Source organism: Protomyctophum bolini, assembly GCF_963924005.1.
Source record: "Protomyctophum bolini genome assembly, chromosome: 13".
Lineage (NCBI taxonomy): Eukaryota > Metazoa > Chordata > Actinopteri > Myctophiformes > Myctophidae > Protomyctophum > Protomyctophum bolini.
In genome coordinates, this window is record NC_137874.1 from 7,213,194 (window position 1) to 7,230,125 (window position 16,932).

Consider the following 16,932-nt stretch of genomic DNA (forward strand, 5'->3'; position numbering starts at 1 on the left):
GCCAAAAAAAAAAAAAAGGAATTATTCTGAATATTATTATCTCGCCCCGCGTCGTTTGGACGTCGCTAGGACGTCCACAGACGTCTAAGGCACCTCTCGGTTCCAATCCTTATGACGTTTCAGGACGTATTATGTACAAAATGTGTTAACGTCCTTAAAAAAGGGATAAATCGCTTTCAAATCAAATAAAAACACAAAAAAACGAAAAGGGTCACGGCGCATTAGAGGGACATTCTAATGTTTTATTTGCAGGTGAAATATCCCTGAAGTGGGATGCATGAAACAAGTATCTCTTACCAGTTTGTGCCGAGGACTGCATGGTGGGCATCAGACCCCCAGATGGAAGGATTCCCAGCATCGGGTTTGAGCCACTCATCAGTGTCTGAGAACTGCTATATAAATAAAATAAAAACACCAACAAATAGAATGATTATTGTGGAAAAAGAACACCAGTGAAAGATTTAAGCAATATTACACACGAGAGAGTGTGTGGGGTTAACGTGATTGTTGCCACGACAGGGATGCGGTCAGGAACGAGACGGAGTCGAGTTCCGCAAGCATCACTGAAGTGGCAATAATCACGTTTAACCACACCCTCGAGTGTAATATTGCAATTCTACCACAGTTACCCTTAAAACTAAGAAAATCGCTGAAAGATTATTTATTTTTTTAATGACAGATGTAGTCACTACGACCGCAAATGTCAAACTAGCTAGCCACCGAGTTTGCTAGCGCTCTGGGAGAACAGAGCAGCTGAATTCTTTGTTTTGATTAGGTGGTGAACGGTGCTGGTTTAACCCACGGCTAGAAGGCTGTTTCAACCAATCAGATTGCTTCCTCGAAACGACCTGTGGTAGAATTATAGTTAAAGGAACTACAGTCACTACAAACCATGTGTTTGTTTGGGCTCTGCTACTGTTGGGCATCGCAGTACATTACATAGTTGTTACACATAAATTGTTACTTTTCTAATATTTTCACTCATTACATGCTACAGGTCATACAGTCCTAAAAGAATAAGGGTCCCATGGTGAGGTGGTTTCAGTCCTTCTAAGGGCCGATTCATACTATTTTACCGCTGTAGTGAGGAAATTATTTTGGCTCGTCAGAAATTTTCAGTAGCACCGAAGAGCCGACTTTAGGACGGTTACCGGCCCCCCCGAACCTCAAATGACGTCACATTGTAGGCTCTACAGAGCCGAACCGACTTTTATTCAGCTCCAAAAATAGGAGTATGAATCGCGCCTTAGTCCGTTCGCTCCATGGCATGGCTGCTACCTCTCTTCTATCCCCATCTGGGGGTCGCATGACATGGTCAAAGTATTTTTGGGGGGGGGGGGGTCTAGTACAGACCAAAAGGTTGAGAACCCCTGCCCTACACCAGGGTCAAAAAGTTGTAGCTCAACCTTTTTTTATGCATTTTTCATAAATGAATGGCCTACTTTATTCATCATACAAGAGCGTCGCGCAAAAGTAGTGCAAATAGCAGATCTACAAGCTCACAACGTGCCACAATGCGACGCGTTTTGAGCTTGTAGATCTGCTATTTTCACAGTTTTTAAAATAACCAAAAAAGGCACGGCTTTGGACATATGATGTTCCCAACCGACAGCCAGGATATACTAGTTATGTGGTAATAATGCTAGTTAAATGAACATTTTATTCATTAAAACACAATTAGCGCCGGGATTCCTTCAAAATAGAAGCTCGGGGTGCCGGGAAGATATGGCCGCTTTTACCCTGTAAAGCGCGCCCCCCACCCCCTTCCTGGAAACATATTTTAGCTTGCTTACCTTTCTCTTGTTTCGATAAAATCGCTCGATGGTCCCTCGCTCGTTCACATTATTGACCGAGAGGCAGGTCAGAAGTCAAGAGATTAAGAGCTTAGTATCTGATCAGAAAGTACCACGGAGAGCTTCCTATAGATTAGGAGATATACGAGGCAGTCTTTCTGCAGCGGTTAAACGGGGGAAGTGACGGAACCCACGCGCCGTCGTACGGTCTGAACCAGTTAAATAAGTATCGTAGGATCCGTATATAGGCTTCAACTCAGAACAAAAAGGAAAACAACAAAGACATGTCCTCTCTCTCTCTCTCTCTCTCACCAGACAGAGCCCACCACGTTGATGAAGTTAAGCCCGGCGGGGTTGGCCATGACCTGCTGCTGCGAGGAGGAGGAGGAGGAGGAGGACGACGCGCCGGCACCGCCGCCCATGGAGGTGGCGCCCATGGGGATGGTCATGAGGGGCAGCGGCTGGCTCAGGGCCAGCTGCTGCTGCTGCTGCTGCTGCTGCTGCTGCTGCTGGGTGAAGGGGGAGGCGAGGAGGAGGGGGGCGGGCTGCAGCTGCAGCCCCCCCGTCGCCGTCGTCGTCGTCGTCGTCGTCTGCGCCTGCAGCAGCTGCAGACCCGACAACGACGGGTCGCCGCCGCAGCCGGGGGGAGGCGTGGGGAGCGTGCCCAAGGCGGCGACGGCGTCGGCCGGGTGCGGGGTGGAGCAGGGAGTGTTGGTGGGGGGGGGCGGCGTCGGGGTGGATGGCTTCGGGGTCCCCGATCCTGGGGGGCGGAGGCAGAGAGAGAGAGAGAGAGAGAGAGAGAGAGAGAGAGAGAGGTGATAACGTCTTCAGAGCACTGGACCCACCCCGCATTGAGTAGTGATTCTCAACCCGTTTCATTTCAAGGACAGCCCCTGTTTGACTTGCATTAAGGTCATTACACGCTGGCGAATTAGCGACGCGATGCGAATAAGCGATCTGAAAATGCGAAATATTGCATGTTGCAGTTCGCCTGCAAATCTCTGCAAAATACGACACCAGAGCGAACAAATAAAGAGCGAAAACGGTCGCATTTTCGCACATTCGCCACTGATGTGGAAGCTTGCATGGACTTCAATTGGGTTTTTTTTTTAATGCGAATTATTCGCACGAATATATCGCGTCGCCAATTCGCCAGTGTGTAATGACCTTTAGTCTACTGTTTTTTTTAAAACATTTTGGACAGTTTTCTATGCACTCTTTGAGGACTGTTCACAGGGTTTGCTTAAGTACATCTCTCCGACCCATCTCAGTACACTCACTCTGACCCATCTCAGTGTACTCACTCTGCGTGGAGCCCATGGGCGACAGAGCCGCGGGGGACAGCAGGCCCACCTGACCCATCTCCAGGGAGTGCTTTCTGCTCAGTGACTGGCTTTTGGCTGGAGGTGGCGTAGGACACTTGAGAAGACCGCTGGTCTGAGAGCTGTATGGGTTACCTGGAGACCACAGAGGAGGAGGCGTCACGTTAACCCATTCTGACCCGAGATCAGATTCTAAAAAAATGTCTTCTACATCCTGACAGTTTTCCATTCTGACCTGAGATCAGATTTAAAAAAAATGTCTTCTACGTCAGTCGCTCTTTCGATTTTTTCAAAAATAGCAGACCTACAAGCTCGTAGCGCTGCTATTTTTAAATAGCTAAAGCATAACGTAATGCTGTTCCCGCCCAGAATGGGTTAAAACACTTCAATGTCACCATCATTATTATTGTTTTGCGGGAAAACAATAGAGCGCCGAAAGTCTGACGTCAATATCGGTAGAGGGCGCCAAAGTCCACGGTTTCATGTTTGAAAAATAATCAAATCATCTCGGCCGTTTCACTCATATGGATGTGAAGAATCTTCTGACTACATTACTTCTGCAGAAATAGTTACATTTGCGCTAGAATAAGTATCAAAACAGGAGTGACTGACTGTCATGAACGATACAGAGACACCTCCGCAACAACAACGCTGAGACAGCGTGTTTATCTTTGGACCACAAATGCTCGTATGAGACGATTTTAAGATGATACCCCGTGTTGTTCTCCATAGAGAAATGACTCTATTGGGCTATAAAAGGTCTAGGTGTGAAACGATTCATTAAGAAGGGTAATTAACCCATTTTGGGAACCCCTTTTGGTGTTTCAAGCATTCTGTTATACTTTAGCTATTTTTGAAAAATCGTAAAAATGCGGCACAAATCTTTGAATAGGTATATATTCTTTCAGAGCGAACGTTTTTTTTTATTTCGACGTCAGGCCTAAATGGGTTAAGGTAGAGACAGCATGGGGAGACATAGTTACTGCTTTTGATGAATGTAATTACTAACAAGCTTATCAACAGTACAGGTAGTACAGTCAAAGCTTATGCTAAAAAAAAATATATAAACATTTTCTTGCCATTTCTTCCCATTACCTTTTTTGTATCGAGTGGTGCGACAGTGACCTCTTCTGGTAGTAGTGGTCACGCACAATGTATCGCCTCTGATGTTTATTTGGCGAAAGTATATTTAGTCTTTCTGGGAGAGTTAGACCCAAACGTGTTGGTGCAATATGCAGATGCATTTAGGAGTTCAATGTTTTAGTTAATGGTGTGGTCATTTTCATCCTGTGTCTACTGTTGGAGTGCATATTTGTTAATTGTAGGTGTGCATGTACGCTCATTTACGCATGCGTCAACTGGCTTATGACATTGTTGTCGACGGGTGAAGTTGAGTTGGTGAGTGGGCCGAAATGTGGTTATAAATGTTTATTTACTGGGCATATAACTACCATAAATGCTTATACTATACAAGCACTGACATGTCCATGTTATTGATGGTGTGTTTTTGTATATTCTTGTGTCCCTACAGCCGATTACCTGGCTGAAAGAACACGGTTACCGTACAAAGTGCTAGTTTGAGTTGGCATCATAGTTGAGTTGTGTGAATGTGTGTGTGTGTGTGTGTGTGTGTGTGTGTGTGTGTGTGTGTGTGTGTGTGTGTGTGTGTGTGTGTGTGTGTGAAATAAAACAGTATTGTGTGTTCCATATGCTTGAGTAAGACACTTATACTCTAAGTATAAGTAATAGACATATACTACAAAACATATCAACATAAAGCTCCTCAGTAGAATTCTACTATCAAGATGTTCAAGGACTTAAACCATTTTGTGCGGGAACCCCTTTTGGTGTTGCATTATGTAATGCTTTAGCTATTGAAAAACAGCAGATCTACAAGCTCATAGCGCGCCACCGAGTGGCGCGCTACGAGCTTGTAGGTCTGCTATTTTTGAAGAATCGTGAAAAGTGACGTGAAAGTGTTTGAGAACGACTGACACAGAAAAACAGCTTTTTCAAAAAAAACAGTCAGGATTTAGAAGACATTTGCAGAATCGTTTCCAGGTCAAAACAAATGTGTTAAACCATGTTCACGTGTATATTCTTTCAGGACAGGAACTCTTTTAGGTTAGTTTGCAAAGGGGTCTTGGTACCTGAGGAGCTGGTTCCTGATCCGGAAGACAGCTTGATGGGAGGAGGTCGATGCTTCACCCCCTTACCCAACACAGACGTACTCTGGACCAGCGAAGAGAAGCCGTCGCCCTGCCCACACCACATGAACACGCATTGGGTTCGATTGGAAATAAGAGCACCGCAGAGGCATCATACATTATACTATACCGTCATTGGTCGTCGTTTATATCTAACCTTTATATTCAAGTCACTTATAGTAAGTAAGTAGCCTTGCCGAGCCATGAGGCCCATAGGGGGCAGGAGCCTATCTCCTGTTTCTGTAGCGTGAGGCAGCTTGATGTACAAAGTACACCCCCTGGACATGACGCTAGTATGACGCAGGGACTTACCCCCCCCCAATCCAACCCTTGATGCTGAGTGCCAAGCAGGGAGGCACTGGGTCCCATTTTTACAGTCTTTGATCGAACCCCCGACCTCCCAGTCTCAGGGCGGACACTCTAACCACAAGGCCACTGAGCTGGTCACTTATGGTACTTAATAATAAATCATGATATTATAATGTAGCTTGTTAAGAGCCAATGTGTCTCACACCACTAGGCCTGAAGCACAACCACCATCAGCATCTACGATAATGTCTCCCGACTCCTATTGTCGTCAAGACATATTTGGTATAACAATGCTAAAATACTGCTCGTAAATAATCTAAAAGGGAGGACAAGAGCCATATATAAACTGCTGTGTGTCATGATGCGGCGCAAAACCCAAAGAGAGTGACGTTTTACCGTGAGCGTCACCTCGGTGGTCTCCTTGCTTGGCGAGGGAGGAGCTTGTACCACGCTGCCCGAGTTGTGAGACATCTTTACCTGGCATTTGACGTCTCTCTCGTACACGCCCTTGTACTGAGTCAGAAAGCTGCCGGACGAGATGAAAACAAACGTCTGCATATTTAGCACACCTTTCATACGGAGAAAGTATAGCTGGTAAAGTAACCCATTTTGTCCGGGAACCCATGTTGGTCTTAGCATCACGTCGTGCTTTAGCTATTGAAAAATAGCAGATCCACAAGCTTGTAGCGCGCCACCAAGTGGCGCGCTACGAGCTTGTAGGTCTGCTATTTTTGAAAAATCGAAGAACCACTGACATTTTTAGAATCTGATCTCAGGTCAGAATGCGTTCATCAGACCAGTGTGTGTGTGTCCAGTGGAAACCTCGTATGAATCTGATCTCAGGTCAGAATGGGTCAGACCTGGAGGAGACCTGTCGTTGATCCAGGCAACAACGCCCGCGTTCCTCGCTTCACGTTGGCAAAGGCCCTTTAAAATGTCAATATGGCCTAATCCTAATGCAACTTGCATGCCATTCATATGTTCAAACATATTCTTGGAAAATGTCCCTCCGGGGCTCACTTTATCTTCTCTCTTCAAGTTGCGTCATTTAAATTTTTGTTTTATGCCCAAAGTTGGAAGGAAACGTTTCACCTGTTGCATGATGGAACACACTTCAAAACATTGTAAAACGATGTAAAGAACTACTCTGAAATCTAAAGAATCCATGCTTTTTTGTGTGCAAATATTCACATTTTTAAGATTATTATTGTGTTGCCGTTATTCTAGGCCACCAGACAAACCTGGATGAAAAAAGGTTAAATAAACTAAATTCAATTGATTTCCCAGGACAGAAAGATAGTGAATAGATTAGGTAGAATAAAGGGATGGCAGACACGGAACTGCAACTGGTGCTAAAACTTGAGACATTGCGATTTATCTGGCAATTTAGTTAACCTATTTAGTCATTTAGTCATCATGACTGATGGGGCCCCAACACCGAATGCCACGAAGAAAAAAAAACAACATGCAGTGACTCACCGGTCAGCGTCTATTTTTGAGCCTATGAGGAATCTGTGGACACGACAAAAGAAACACAACAGATTTTAATTGTCTGTATAGCTCAATATGAGCTTGAATGATTTGAATTACACGCACACGCACACACACACACACACACACACACACACACACACACACGGGGAGAGAGAACTTACGGTGGGTGTATAAGCTTCAGATCCGTGCCGTCGTCCTCAGCTTTGGGTTCTTTGGCACAGTAGATCTTGCCGTAGACCAGCGGATCGCCCATGGACTGGAAGATGGACACCTTGGTCTTCTGCGGCTGACCGCCCACCTCGCACTCAAACGTGTAGTCATCCACCACCTCCTGTTATCAAGACACACAGCAACAACAACACAGTGACACAGTGATACGATGGACCAACAATGTTGATAATAATCCATTTACGGGGGGAGGAGGAGGATGAACAGTTTGAATCAATTAACGGCTCACACTACTACGCCGTCTAACCACGATTGCTGTTCAATTGTATTTAACCCATTTTTGGGGGGGCCGGGAACCCCCTTTTGGTGTTTAGCGTTATGTTATAATTTAGCTATTGAAAAATAGCAGATCTACAAGCTCATAGCGCGCCACCGAGTGGCGCGCTATGAGCTTGTAGGTCTGCTATTTTTTTTGAAAAATCGTCAAAATGTGCCTAAAATCTTTCCAATTTTTTTTTCATGATTTAGAAAACTTTTTGTATTTAAATTTCGACGTGAATGGGTTAAAGACAACTTACCTCCGCGGGCCAGATGACAGTAGGCTGATTAGCGTCCAGCTGCACTGATCTCTCAACCACAGCATACTTCTCCACCTGCACAGAACATACGCAGAGAAATGACCCACACTGCACGCCGTGCTCTATGATCAGGTGCGGTGCGAATGACGTCTTTAGAATCAAAACCGCGGGGTGCCTCGGACGTGTATAGATGTCTTTAGGTCCTTTGTATTGATATCAAACCATAAAAAAAAAAAAATCTAATGTATTTATTTATTTGGTTTTTTTGGCCTTTCCTTCTTCAGCGATCTCCTTGCGTTTGGCGCGTGCACACACTTCCGTTCACTTCCTTTGGTTTACGGTGCCGACAAACGTGGCTCATGACTCCGAGTCGACGGCGATCTCCATGGTTTTCGTCGAAAGGGGCAAATGTTCCGTCTTCGTTTCTGACCTCAGCGTGCATCTCGTTTTGGAATATTAACGCTTCCGGAGACATAAGACGAGGTAGCGCGAGGTAAGGTTTGGGGGGGGGGGGGGGGGGGGTAATGGAAGGCAGGGCTTTTCAGAGTAAAGTCTGGCTCATCTGCTGGCCCTCTTAGCGCCAATGCTTTGAAGAATTCCGCCGGGCAAAAACACCTACTGGGTGGCAAGTAGGTAAACAGGTGGCGCACACGGAGCACTGTTCAGTGATTTCCAAACTCCAACAGATTTTACACTTAAGAATAGCCGATCTACGAGCTCATTTTCAACATGATGCAACCAAGTAAATGTAAATGACTTAAGTGTCTTTTACTTATACTGGATCTCTTGTCCACGGTTTTTTATCCGTTGACAAAATTGTCACTTTTCGTCGTGGTTTTAGTCGACGAAAACAACACTGCTCAATGTGTTGCCACTAGGTGAGCAGGGGGGGGGGGGCGTGTCCCGGTGGGAAACGTGACGCGTGTGCATGCTCTCTATTGGAGCACGTGGTCACGTGACGTGTTTTCCAAAGCACGGGTATTTTACATTTCACAGAGTGTGTTGGCAGAGGGCGTTACGCCACTTACATCGATTTCCTTCGGTACGCTGAGTTGGCAGTTGCTTTGTTTCCACGTGTCTACACCCTGAGAGAGAGAGAGAGAGAGAGAGAGAGAGAGAGGGAGATATTCAAAGACAGTGAGACAAAGCATAGCATCTAAATATGGTGTGGGGGTGTGTGTGTGCGCGCGCGTGCGTGCATGCAAAAATAGCCAGGCGGGTCAATAACACCGTCTGCATAGTGACAGATGAAGGAAGCAAGGCAAAGATCTACAAGCTCATCATAGCGCGCCGCCGAGTGGCACGCTACGAGCTTGTAGGTCTGCTATTTTGGAAAGATCGAAGAACGACTGACATAGAAGCGTAGGCTTTTTCAGAAAACTGTCAGGATGTAGCAGACCTTTTTAGAATCTGATCTCAGGTCAAAATGGGTAAGTAAAGAGGATTAATATGAACGCTATATGATGGTGTAACCATGACACAATATCGAAAAAAAGATGTGCAACAAAAAAAAAGCCTGCATCGCGACACATTTTTGCACTCGTGGCTCACACTGAAAAGTAACCATTTTGGAGTAGACTGCTGGATACACCTACGCGTGTATATATATATATATATATATATAACATTGACATTTTGGAAACACGGAAATAGAAATTGCACATCATTCTGCTGGACTGACATTCCCAGACTTGGAGATCTTCAGGTCGATGACGAGGGGAGCAGGCTTCCGTTCCTTCCTCCTCTGCAGGTAGTCATAAAGGCGGAGCTGTGGAGGCGTTGGCAGGTGAGACAGCTCCTGTTGTCTGTTCAGAGACGCCCGGGAGTGCCTCTTAAAACACCTGCCACACACACACAAAGCACACACACACACATACAGTAGTTCAGCTCAAGTGTGCATGTCTTTTGAAATAAACACGTGACGGCAGGGACAAGCTCTTTGTGCACGTGTGCGTGCGTGCGAGAGAGTGAGACTTCCAACTTTAGGCTTTCCATTCCCGAAAGGTTACAATGCAATAATGGAAGGCATCATTCTCGCGGCAACACTAATCTAAATATATATATATTTTAATCTCGCTAAACAGATGTCACTGGAAAACGGGTTTCTGAACTCTCCACAGCCGTCCTATATGAGACACAGACCGATTCGACTCCCCCCATTTTATTATGAACATTAGTGAGGACCAATTATATGAATATAGGTTGAAAAGTGGTGAAGTCGTCGTCTAATTGATTAAAGATGTACTCCTTTGTTATTTCCTTAAATGTGAGACAACTTAAAGAGTGTTCGTATCGTTTATGACTATGAGTAATAAAGCGTCTTGAATTGATACAGATACTGCAATACACTACTATTCTATTTCTAACCAGCATTGCTTATAGCTCAGCCGTTATGACTGAAGCAGCGACTGCGTCCATCTGATCCATACCCACTGGCCACTTCCCAGGCTAAATATAGACCGAAGACCGTTTTCTGCACTGTCTGGATGAATAACCCATTTTGGCCGGGAACCCCTTTTGGCGTTTTAAACATTGTTATAATTTAGCTATTCAAAAGATTGCAGATCTACAAGCTCATAGCGCGCCACCGAGTGGCACGCTATGAGCTTGTAGGTCTGCTATTTTTGAAGAATCGTGGAAATGTGTCGCAAATTTGGAATATTTTTTTTTTTCAGAGCGAACGTTTTTAACTCAAATCTTTGCTTCTGGGGGGAGGGGGGGGGGGTCCCTGGAACAACATATTTTCAGATGGGGGGTCGGAGGCCAATTACATATAATTTTTGGGGGTCCTTGACATGAAATATTGAGCACCACTGATACAGAAACATGAGGTATTTCAGAAAACTGTCATGATTTTAGACAAGACAATTATTTTAATAAAATGTCGACGTCGGGCCTAAATGGGATAATACCGTTTCATGGAGCGAGTGTTCATCTTCTGCTTGTTGTAGAGCAGCCGGTTGGCGGTGCACGTGACCGAGATGGAAGGGTCCAGACACAGAGGCTCCGCCGTGGCCAGGATCAACTGACTCTCCAGCTGCAGCTTATCATCCTAACGACAAGGACACAAGCAGTTCGATGTCGTCGACTAAAGCGTCGACGAAAGATGTCCGACTACCTTTTTTTCCACCGAGCTATGATGACTAAAACTATGACTAAAGACATTGACAATTTCGTCAAATAAAAACTAGACTGAAATGTTAGGTAGGGACTAGTGGAGAAGACATCCAGTAGAGCTCAAATTGGCTCAATTGGCTCTCCGACTGCAGCTTATAATCCTATGTGTGAAACAAAGACAACCCTTCTTATGAAACAAAGACAGACCTTCGTATGAAAGAAAGACAAAAACGTACTCCGCAAAAGAGAGTAATAGAATATCATCTCTGTCGTGCTCTCATCCATGTATTCTAACTTTTTGTGCTTTTTCGTAAATGAATGCCCTAAATGGTGCATTTATATAGCGCCTTTATCCAAGGCGCTTTACATAGATTGTGCATTACATTCACCCATTCACACACCGATGCCGGCGGAAACCATGCAAGGCACCAACCTGCACACCAGGAGCAATTAGGGGTTCAGTGTCTTTGCTCAAGGACACTTCGACACTAACTCTGGGGGGAGCCCACAGGGTTCGAACTGGGAACCTTTCGGTTTACATCCGGTCACTCTACCGCTGAGCCACCGCCGCCCTACTACTTGACCATACTACAGCAGGGTTCCCCTTTTATTCATACATAAAAGTTATAATAAATTGAGGTCCCACATATAAATGGCATGAAATGGGGGTCAGTAGCCTATGCATGTCAAACTGGGCATCCTTCAAATTAAAAGATGAGAATACCTGCCATATCTTTTCAAACGGGGTGTTGCCCTGCAAATGAATTAATTGTACACTCAAGAGTGAAAGATCTATAAGGGCCCCTTTGGCTACCAACTCTCTGTCATTTAGCTGGAGACCACCAGGAACCCCCTCAAGGACCACTGGTGGTCCCCGGACCACTGGTTGAGAACAAATCATCTGCATCTATTCTAAGCTTAATTAATTAATTAATGAAAAAATAAAACCCCCAATTTGCGCGTGCAGACTCTGCCACCCAGCCTAGTACCCTAGTCAAAATATGGCCCTCGAGGAAAATGTATTGGGGAACCCTGTACTACAGCATCATACAAAAGTAGCAAATCTAAAAGATATGAAACGTGGGCGGGACGAAGCTTGTAGACCAGCTACTTTTGCTGTTTTTTTTTACGTGATTCCTGAAAAGTAACAGGGTGAAAGTGATTATCCGCTGTAACGGATTTATCTATTTTTTATGTTAGTTAGTTAGTTAGTTTCATTTATTGTCCACGTGTGGAAATTCGTCTTCGGTCTCAACAGTAAAAAAAACAAACGGTTACAACAACAGCAACAACACTTGACACAATTATTTTGTCATGGCAAAAAAGTGCAGGACAACAGTGGCAAATACATTGGAAAAACAAACAAATCTAGCGAGACATGGTATCATTTAGTGCCTTAATGGCATTTGGTATGAAGGAATTTAAAAAAAATGTTACGGTTAGCCCTTGGTACTTTTTACCGTCTACCAGAGGGAAGCAGTTCGAACTCTGTCTATTTTGAAGTTCTAGAGAACAACATTTCAAGCAATACTGAAATGTAAAATAGGGTAAACAATAAACATGCCTGCCTAGAATAAAATAAACTTGCACAGAGAGAGTGCATAAGTCCGATATATCTTTTAGTTCACAGAGTTCACTACATTAATTATGGATATGGGAATCTTTGAGGGAGAGAGAGATATCTTGTTTTCCAAAATATCATAATCTCTATCAGCCTTGGAAAGAAATCCATATCAGATGATATGACCTCTAGGTCGGAACTTAAACTGACTTCTGGCCTGCTTCAAGCATTGTTGTACGCAACTGGACGGCATATCTGATCTACTTCTGTGTATAGATTTAAAAAGAATCAGACCAGTCTGAAGCGAGTGCTGGTGCAACAGCACCCCCTATTGGTACTCTAAACATCGGGACACAGGGACAGAGTCACATTAGTCACATAGGTTGGGGCATTATGGACAAAGATGTTCCTTGGAGTGGTTGCACCACTCAAAACTCAGACCAGGTACAACAGCACCCCCTATTGGTACTCTAAACATCGGGACACAGGGACAGAGTCACATTAGTCACATAGGTTGGGGCATTATGGACAAAGATGTTCCTTGGAGTGGTTGCGCCACTCAAAACTCAGACCAGGTGCAACAGCACCCCCTATTGGTACTCTAAACATCGGGACATAGGTGTTTGGGCATAGGGACATGGCTGTTCAAGTTGATATCAAATCTACATCCTAATCCTTCTTGTTGTTCAAAATTGATCCCACGATTGTTTGTAGCTCATTTTCTTCACCCAATGTCTGTGTATTGTACGTCCAAATCCTGAACAGCTAAAGACAAGCCTCGCACACAGCTCCTTTAAATCTATGCGTGTCCCTATGTCTGTCTGTCTGTCTGTTTAGAGTACGACCTATTGGCCCCAAGCAGTCAGCTAATTGGAAGTCGCATTCCGGTGACAGCCGGAGAGACACACAAACACGCGACACACGCACGGTCACACACACACACACACACACATACACAGTTCACAGGGGTGTGATTGTTGTTTATAGTGTGCAGGCTGTTTACCTGTGTCCATTTGTGGTGGTCACTGGTCATCGAATGGACATCACAGATCAACGTCTGGAAGGGATTTAAAGACATCAGTAAACATAAACATGGCTTGTTTAGGTACCGCGGCGGAGACGAGGCATAATATATCCGTAGGCAAGACGTGCTGGCAGTATGGAGACAAACAGAATTTGAGGTCACACAGCACACACACACGCACACACACACGCACACACACACGCACTTCTGTTGCGTTTTGTCTGCCTGAGCTAACAGATGGTTGGGTGATTTCCCACCAAGCACACACACGGCTAAATAGCTTCATAACGAATGGCCTGATTTGCGTGACACGTCTCTACCTTCATATGTCTATGCCGCATACTGGGTCGTAAGGACGGTATGCGTTCATCATGCGTGATCTTTAGTGGATTTAGGGATAAGATTGGGGTAAAGGACGATGTTAGAAGCTTAACTCTCTCTCTACCGCTAGCTGTTAGCATAAACGCCAGTTCCCAGTGCCAGCAGACGTGTTCACTTTAAATAGTCAGAGTTTGCCCGCTGAAATGGACAGTGTGTACTTCCGGTTCACGGAGCAGGTTCACGGTGGTCTTATCGCTCAGTCCGTTGGCACTGGCCGTAGATCGCCGCCTATAGAGGGTATGTATGCACGTGACATCATCGTACCTGGAAGTTATGCGGGAACGCCCACTGAGTGGCAAAAAAACTACTTTCTGGCCTTGACAGCCCATTCATCCAAAAGTCCTGTCTGATTGCATGAAACAATGTCAAACTCACCCAACATTGCAGCTGTACGAAAAGCTTGAATTATCCTCTTTCTATCTGCAAAGTTTTTTTTATTTCATAACAGTCCACCATAGAAACGTTATGAGCTACGTTCTGTCAAGAAAGGCCCTGCATTTGAGTATTTTTCTAAGTGTCTTGAGTTTGGAAGTGCTTGTTTTCAATAACACAACATTTTGCTGCCTCCTGCATTATGTGACATTTAGAAACAGGTGGTATACGCAGGACGGTTGAGTGATTTCCAACGAGCGCTTCCAAACTCCAACACTCCATGCTGCTCAATGTTTTGCCACTCAGTCTAGATGCATGTGCATACTCTCTATAGTAACGGGATGTAATGCGTTGAAATCATAGACTGTAAAAAATATGGACAAAGCGTTCCGCGGGTCTAACATGAACGTAAAATGAAGCCTGTCAGTCCTTGCAATGGAAGTCGCCATCTTTCTAGATCCGTTTGGGCCCATCTGGCCATTGGCTGGCCCAGACAACGAGGCGGGACTTCCCCCCTTCTTCTTCATTGGTTTTTATTTTGACTCGAGTGGGTGGGGGATCCCGTTCATAGACTGTAACGGTAGCCAAGCCCCTCAGAACATGCGCGACTTTATGGTCATTTTTTTTATAAATGGGACCATAATTTTCCAAAAAGAATATTATGACATTAGAAATGAGACTTTAAACTAGTGACTGGAAGCAAAAAGTATTCATGACCATGTTTATTAAGGTAATACAGTCTAGGTGAAGTTGGGCCCAAATACATGGACTTCTATGGGGCTATGGGTTTTTTTGAGCCCAATGACAGCGCCACAACAGGCCATTATATGAACTTTCACTTCCTTAGTGGCTTCACAAAATATCTGTCTGACTGCCCCCCTGGTTGAAATGCTAAAACACCCCTAATAACGAGGGGATTACCTGCATAGTGGGTCGTAGAAGGATGTGTCTGCTCTGGTATGTGGGCATCTTAGTGTTACCAGACTGCCTGTAGTCTCGCACCTCCACGATGACACAACCACAGTGGAAGATGTTCACCTGAGGACACGAGGAACCAGGAGGGAGGGAGGGAGTGAGTGAGTTTCCATTTGACATCCTTCCTCACTCAAGCACCCTAACATGCATAACTATCTCTGACAGAAAATGCACAATCTCTTTATAGTTTCACAAGATAGTATTACCCAAAGTGTTAATGCAACACGGCTCTGTTTTACACCTTTAGTTCATTCCTATTTATATCCAACATTTATTTGCAAATACATTGTTTTTATTTTGATTATCTTGTTCCACTTCTGCTTTGGCAATGTAAACGTACGTTTTCTCATGCCAGTAGAGTGAGTGAGTGAGTGAGTGAGTGAGTGACGGCCAAGCTACACCAGGCAATTTTGCGTGCGTGCGTATGCGTTTACTGCGCGCGTACAGTGCGTTTGGATAGGACCAATATATGGCAATGATACCAGCTACACCAGACGTGCGTATGCCCCCATGCGCGCGTATCTATATATGCTCCCGGAAGGTCCCGCACAAATCTGCCGCGCGTCTGACAGATCGATGTAGCCAGGGCATTTGGCTTACACACGCACGGTCCACACGTTTAGAGTAAACGCACGAGAAAAGCCTGGTGTAGCTTGGCCGTGAGTGAGTGAGTGAGAGAGAGCCACTCTTAACCTGTGATTTCTCCAGCAGGTCCACCAGTATAGGGGGCAGTTCCTCAGCATCCAGGTACTCCAGCAGTTCTCCTTCCTCGTACGGCAGACGGATGGTCTCAGAGTCTGTATACGTTCACACAGACACAAACGGTTCAGGGATACATTTGACGAGAACGTCTGCATTTCAAAAGAAACAATAAACACCATAGCGCGGGCTGCCCTGACTTAAACAACGCGTGGCTCCAGTCAGAAAACTACAAGCAGAGATATATATTAAAACCCCTTGAAATGAGGGCACACCGTTTTTCCCTTTTCTCCACTGTAAATATAGATATTTGTCGATGACATGTATTAATGGCAATGCTTTAATATACTATGCTCCGTTGATGAATTGAATAGACAGAGGGTATGAGCGTGTGACATCGTCATCAAACCCGGACGTTATGCGGGAACACCTACTGACCTACTTCCAAACAGAAAAGTCCTATTTTATTGCATTAAACAACGTCAATGTTAACGGCAATGTTAAAACTCAATTTGCCATTCACTTTATGCATGTGCATAGTGCATACCCTCTATACATACTACTACCACAATGGAAACAAGTCCCCCACACTATCATTTTGTGTATCCTTTTAGCCCAAGTGTTGTGTGTGTGTGTGTGTGTGTGTGTGTGTGTGTGTGTGTGTGTGTGTGTGCGTGAATGATTGACGTCTCTCACCTGATCCATTCTTGCCCCTGAGCATCAGAGAGTAACCTTCGTTCCCCGGGTACAGGTTGACCACCAGACAGGACACTGACTCCTGGGAGACCAGCTTCTCCAGTAGGTTCACATTTCTCCTCAGGTTCTTCAAGGGGAACACAACACAACACAACAGGTGAGCCAAGCAAGCGGTGGTGGGGAAAGTACTGAAATGTTTTCACTTAAAGTAAAAGTATCAATGCCGCAATATAGAA

General features: G+C 44.9%; 1 protein-coding gene across 2 annotated transcripts in view; it reads right to left on the reverse strand.

Annotated features, from left to right (window-relative positions):
- supt20 (SPT20 homolog, SAGA complex component) overlaps nucleotides 1-16,932 on the reverse strand; it is a 31,086-nt gene that overhangs the window by 10,672 nt on the left and 3,482 nt on the right. For both annotated transcript variants that reach the window (XM_080780544.1, XM_080780543.1), the window contains exons 5-19: nucleotides 16,697-16,823; nucleotides 15,995-16,098; nucleotides 15,248-15,364; nucleotides 13,553-13,606; nucleotides 10,784-10,923; nucleotides 9,553-9,712; nucleotides 8,900-8,956; nucleotides 7,872-7,946; nucleotides 7,287-7,456; nucleotides 7,111-7,143; nucleotides 6,028-6,157; nucleotides 5,266-5,374; nucleotides 3,098-3,250; nucleotides 2,106-2,553; nucleotides 298-392 (exon numbers count right to left, since the gene is read on the reverse strand). In XM_080780544.1, the coding sequence (XP_080636670.1) occupies nucleotides 298-392; nucleotides 2,106-2,553; nucleotides 3,098-3,250; nucleotides 5,266-5,374; nucleotides 6,028-6,157; nucleotides 7,111-7,143; nucleotides 7,287-7,456; nucleotides 7,872-7,946; nucleotides 8,900-8,956; nucleotides 9,553-9,712; nucleotides 10,784-10,923; nucleotides 13,553-13,606; nucleotides 15,248-15,364; nucleotides 15,995-16,098; nucleotides 16,697-16,823 (1,972 nt within the window). The remainder of the gene's footprint in view (nucleotides 1-297; nucleotides 393-2,105; nucleotides 2,554-3,097; nucleotides 3,251-5,265; nucleotides 5,375-6,027; nucleotides 6,158-7,110; nucleotides 7,144-7,286; nucleotides 7,457-7,871; nucleotides 7,947-8,899; nucleotides 8,957-9,552; nucleotides 9,713-10,783; nucleotides 10,924-13,552; nucleotides 13,607-15,247; nucleotides 15,365-15,994; nucleotides 16,099-16,696; nucleotides 16,824-16,932) is intronic.